The sequence below is a fragment of the Olea europaea genome, chromosome 6 (genome assembly GCF_002742605.1).
Source record: "Olea europaea var. sylvestris chromosome 6, O_europaea_v1, whole genome shotgun sequence".
Lineage (NCBI taxonomy): Eukaryota > Viridiplantae > Streptophyta > Magnoliopsida > Lamiales > Oleaceae > Olea > Olea europaea.
The window spans coordinates 10821904-10828100 of record NC_036242.1 but is presented as its reverse complement, the minus strand read 5'-3'; the positions used below and the strand labels follow the sequence as shown (position 1 = coordinate 10828100).

The 6197-nt window shown below is 35.1% G+C and overlaps 1 protein-coding gene across 1 annotated transcript; it reads right to left on the bottom strand.

Annotated features, from left to right (window-relative positions):
- Nucleotides 1–221: 221 nt before the first annotated feature.
- LOC111396492 lies at nt 222–1124 on the bottom strand. The gene has a single exon (XM_023022916.1). The coding sequence runs from the start codon at nt 1081–1083 to the stop codon at nt 325–327; it is 759 nt and encodes a 252-aa protein (XP_022878684.1). The 5' UTR covers nt 1084–1124; the 3' UTR covers nt 222–324.
- Between the last annotated feature and the right edge of the window lie 5073 nt (nt 1125–6197).

The window sequence follows — 6197 nt, the reverse complement described above, 5'->3', positions numbered from 1 at the left end:
GAGGTGACATTTTACCAAAAAATTAGTATAAACTTAGACGGATTAGCCTACGCTCCAATAAAAGTGTAAAAGAGAGCATCATCCCCTTTGTAGACGAGAAGCACAAGAAATTAAATAGTAACCTAGCTACTACGTCTCGTGTGACCCCATCCTTGTTGTGGACATCATGCATCGCGTGAAGTTTTCATAGGGCTTTTCGTCTGAATCAAACTCCCAATCTATATATCAGGTTAATGTAATTAATCCAACATAGAATTAATACATTGGCCATAAAAAAACTAAGAAATTTCAGAAGCCTAATAGTTTTCTACCAAAGAAAAGAAATTAATTGACTGTTATGATAGGCCAATTCTTGTCATACAAATTAATATCATAATTATAATGTACTTGACCAATATTAGTTGGTGTCGAGCTTCCCATCCTGACATCTTCCTTCATCTTCAGTATGAAATCTTCAAACTTCTTATTCAACTCTTCTGTACTCAACAGCTCCATGCTTTCTTCTTCTTCTTCAAAGAACAACCCAATTTCGGACTCGTTTTCCCCTCCTTCGTCACCATGGCCGTCGCCTTCTGAATCTTCCATAACCGAGTTTGTGAGTTTCTTTTCATCTTCATAAGAGCGTTCATCCACTTCTTCTTCTTCTTCTTCTTCTGACGCTTCTGCTTCATTTTCTTCCTCTAGTTCTTCGTTTTCTTCATTATCGGTACAATCTACGTCCATCGCATCTTTGATCAACAAGGTGGGTCCTTTTGTCTCGAGAGATGGCTGCAAACTATCGCCAATCATTTTATGCACTAACTCGTTAACATCAGAACCAGAGGAAGGATGAATCGAGCCGCCAGAGGTTTTTGCAAAAAACATCACCAGCCCATTGCAAATGAGAAATATGCAGTTTTTGTTTAAGGCAAGGCCCAGGAGATGGAATGGATATGTAGAGAAGTACAACTTCAAAGAACTCAAACAAGCAAAAAAGCAATCTGAATTCGAAAAGATTAAGGAAACTACTGATAGAGAGAGTATAATCGTGCTTTGTGCTGCCAAAAATTTACTCATCATTTTCCTAAAATTTTTATACTCCATTTTCAAGGGAAGGGAAGCAGAGAGTTGGTGTATCAGACTGAATGATAGAAGATTTCTTTATATAGGGGGTGAAGGATGCTTCTTACACATAGGATTCTTGTGTTATGACAGAATTAACCTTAAATAAAAAAATTAGTGGATTAGCAGAAGTTTCCATTTTCATGGCTGCCAAGAAATGCCAAATGTGAGGAGATTAAGGCATTTAACTACTCCAGTGGGAGTTTTGTGGGTGTACAAGGTTGCCATGTGGAAGAGTACTGTTTGACCTTTACTTAGGATTTTCATGTGTCAACGTGTCCAAACCAACCCCACATTACTGGTTTGTGTAGTCTTCTTGTCTACCAACTTAAATGAATAACGCTATATGCTCAAACAGCGCATCCTTGTTTGGTAGAGACTTTTTGAGAATGTTTGATTAAAGAGTATGAAAGGATTATGAATTTACGTACAAAATTATTTTATTAATAATAATAAATATGTAATTAAAAATTAAATTTAAGAAAATTCGTATTTTAAAAAATGGGAGTGAATAACATTAATAATATGCCTCTCTAAGTACATGAAGTTGTCAAACACTAATTAACGCTACGTAATAATATCATTCATTTTTTTATTTTATTTTTTTCATTTGTATTTTGTGTTTACCTTTTAAATTAAATGCATTGAACACAGTGACTTACTCGATCCAACACGGCACAACTTATAAGAAACATGCTACACGGACAGAGCCTGTGAAAGGTGTCCTCAGCCCTTGATCTAAAAATTTAAAATTTTAGATCATTTCAACATGTGATGTTATCGATAGTCTCGAAGTTGTCTCCAAAAATGTTGTTAGTGCTAAAAAAATCTATCACATATGTGTAGTTGGTTTAGTTGCGAATGGCACGTCTCGTGTGTGTTTGTGTGTGTGTGTGTGTGTGTGTGAGCACCGGTGACATGGTACATCATTTAATTAGTAAATCATTAAATACATAGGACTTACCATTAACTCATTTACCAATCAAATGATTTGTCATGTCACTGGTGTTTAGGAGATCATTTTCATATATCTATCAATTTCACACGTTAAGAATACCTCTAATTTGAAAGAGATATGACGAATACCCAAATTAATTAGAGTAATTAATATCAAATGTCCCTTTAATTGGCTATAGAGTTTTGTACTACATAGATGGCCCACGGATGTATGGCACAGGATTTGCATCATTACCTTAACTATTTGGTTAGGGCTATGCTGCTATGATAGGCCGTGATAGGGCACCTATTTGGCGTCTCCTATTGGAGAGGGCATCGGCTGTTTTGAGTATCAAAACTCATTCACTTATTGTAATTCTACATTTGATTTTAAAAAATAAAAATAAGTGACCGAGTCCTTTGAACCTGGATCGAGGTTGGTTTTAAAACACTACATATATATTTTTTTAATTTTTGCAAATTTATGATAAAGTTCGGATCAAAATACGAATATTTTCCGATAATTCACCAAAGTCTCGCTGGGGCCTTTATATATGTTGGATAATGTCACCTTACCTTAACATTTTCCTATATTAGCCTGCAGAAATCTAAAATTTGGCCTCCGATGATTGGCAGAAACACCTATAAGTTGATATTGATAGCCTAGCAACTCCTTTGCTCAAATTATCAATCATTTGACTTCACACTTACAATGGATTCTTCTAGACCGTCCACGCCCATTGCTTAGTTGAACGAATCTTTGCCTGTAAACTAACGAATCAAGAATTCGTGTGCTTTTTAAATTTATTAGGTAAAAGCGAGATTCTATTTCAATATGTTAATTATGTTAAATTTTCATTGTAATATTTATGTTCTTAACTTCTTTTGTCAAATTATTATCTTCATCGTTTTATTATTTAACACATCTCATTCTTGAAAGTAGTTTATGTCACAATATTTTGTTTGTATGCTTTGAAGTGTGAATAAGAAATATTATGTCGCACTTATTTATGAAGAATATGATGGCCCTCCCGATGGCTTCTTAGACGGAAACCATTATTATAGAAAGATTGTGGAAACTTGAGGACTGATTTGCGGATTGTGGAAGGGACTAATTTGCAAGGCACGATGTAAAAAATACAAGGAATATTCTGGAAATTTTAGGGACTAGTTTTCAAATTACGAAAAATTGGGGACAAAATAGCAAATAGCAGAAAAATCAGAGGAAGCTGTTACAAATAAAGATATGGACGTGTTTGGCGGCTTGGACAATGCTTCCCTTAAGAAAAAGTCTTATTAATCACGCCAATAGGGGCCGCCACATGTCCCCTGTTTGGATAGGAGCCTGTCCAAGTAGAATAACCCCTTAAAGAAGTAAGATGTACCTGGTCCTAGTGGATCCAAAACTTAGGAAGCATTGGAGGATTTAAGCTATCTTCAATCCAAAACTTAGGAAGCAATGGAGGATTTAAGGTATCTTCAATTGTTACATCAAATTTGTTGTTACAATTTGGCGAACTTCAATGATTACACCAAATGAATAATATTTGCTATATGTCCTTATTATTTATTTCTAAACAATCAATTTATTTTAAATTATTTAATTACAAAGTATATCTATATCTATAATATAGTAAATATCACATTAAATGAGAATCATTTTTTAGACGAGTTTAACCCTACTATAATTCAATTATTTAAAATAATATCTTACTTTTCGTTTTTCTAGATGTAGTAAATACTATAAAGTTCTTATCATATATGAATTTCGTGTTATTAGTTTTCAATTACTTAACATTCACATTAATCTAGACTCAATCAATTTTGACTTGATTAATCTTGATATACATGAATCTAGAGTTATTATAGATAAATTTATCTCTATTCATGTATCTAGGAATTTTAATGGGAGTTTAAATTCATATACTAGCAATTAATTCTTATGTGTGAAATTTAATATAAAAAGTTGCTCATTTGTAGTATTTCATCATTACAAAAAAATTGAATCATAGAAGTTGAGATTTGATAGTAAAATTTTCTTCTCTTAATTTTCTCCTAAATTTTATTTTCTTTAGTTCATTCAAGATTGATCAAATTCTCCCAATAAATTGGTATCAAATGCTACCCTTACAGTATTTATAAAATATTTCAAAATAACATGCAATGCACGTTCCACTCTAACTAGTGATTACTAAAATCGTTATATTAATATTTAATGAACTAAAATATTGCATTTGTTAATAAATTAAGAAAAATATTAAACAGAACACCACAATTAAAAAATTTACACTGAATGCACAAAAAAATAATTGTATCAATACTTATTACTTTATTGGAATTTAAAAATAAACATTAAATAAAAATAACTATCACATTAAAATAATTATAAATAAATTCAAATCAATTAATTATAAAAGGATAACAAAAACGATATAGAAGAAACAAAAATTTGTTGTAATTGAAAATGGATGGCAAAATGGGAATAATGAATTACACAAATTTGAGACAAATGAATCGTGTTACACAGAAACCGTTATCAAATTACAATCGATTTTCCTTGAGAAAGAATCAAACATCTCCTCCTCCAGACTCCTCAATGCTCCGCCTCCGAATGTTCATACACAACCGCCTCCCGCTCTTGGAACTTTCTCAAGTATGGCAACATTGGTACACTCACGGGCGGTGTTGCCACTACTAGCTATGCCATCTACGGTTCACATTGTTTCGTGCGGGTTAAGTCGCTAACAATTAAAAAGGGTCAGACGATTGTGTAAGGGACGAAACCTCTTGAGACAAAGTCCCAAAAAGGGGGGTTCTTTTATTGGCGATGAACTTTACAATTGGGGATGAAAAACAACGTGCCTCCAAGGGGTGCAAGCACACGAGTTATAGAAAGAAAAATGTTTAAATCTAAAAGCTAAGGAAATGAAAATTACATATTCTCTGTTCGAGAGTTTTGGATTCGGTCCTTTGCTTATGCGTCCTTTCTCCCTTTTATACCTCATAGACGATCTCTTTGTGATTAACTACTCTGAAAACTGTTTGATCGTCCTATAACTACCCACTTTCTTTGTAGTGGCCATTTTGTCATGAAACTGCCTCTTAACTGCTGCCATTATCTTTCATCGTTCAACCGCTTTCGATTGAATTCCTTGAATTGTGAAACGTGATAAGGCTACTTTAACAACTGCCTTGATAACTGCATTCTTTGATAACCACGATGCGTTATGTTTGTTGATACCTTGGGCGACTTGAAGGTTTGGGCGAGAGTAGAATAACAGCTCTAAGCGACCGTATGACACTCCATTCATTCAGATTCTGGGCGACTTACAAATTTGGGCGATGGCGTTACCGCATTCTTGGGCCCCTTGTTTGGGCCTTCACCTTGACTCGTTCGATTGGATTTCGTTCTTTGGGCCATCCGATTTGGGGGTTCTCCAATTGGGCTTTACTCCTTGGGCTGTTCGACTTGGGCTGAATTTTTATGTGTCAACAATTACCCCCCAATATGGCAGAATTAATAATAATTATTGAATTTTGCCATATTCACTTCATGTTCCAGGCGACGTTCGAAACTCCCAAGAATTTCAATCATTGTTTCCTTCTATAACTTGAAAAAGTGCATCGTTTTGCAAACCCTTATAAACCCCAAACACGCCATTTCACTGCTACCAAACCACGCCTCATATTTTCTGCATCTCTTTCACGATTCACTGTTCATCTTTTGCTTCCTTGTTACGTAACCCCGAAAAGCTTCGTTCATCCTCCAATGGCTGCTTCACAATCTCAAACTAGTGATTCCTTTAGTTTTGATGACTTTCAGAAACTTCTGAGTCGCCCATACATAACCCCAAGTTTTCTCGCGCCTGCCGACGTTGGACGTAATGAGTTTTACTTGGGTCGTTTCTTTAACAATGCGGAGGTAGTTGAACAGGCGGCGGTGGGTCAGCTGTTTCCTTGCACTCATGGCCCTCCTTTTCTAAACTCTCTACCGCTGGGGCCACTTCGCGAAAGAGGTATTCGCACTTGGCCTAAATCTGATATAGCTTTTCGTAGGTGGCATGCTCGCCTTGTGGGTCATGGCCCTACTAAGGCACTTTTTGATAGCGCTAGGATTTTTGACTTATTAGAAGTCTCTATTCGCTCCCCTACTTTTGATT

Coding starts and splice junctions, on each gene's coding strand:
- LOC111396492 (XM_023022916.1), bottom strand. CDS start 1,083: ATGGAGTATAAAAATTTTAGGAAAATGATGAGTAAATTTTTGGCAGCA.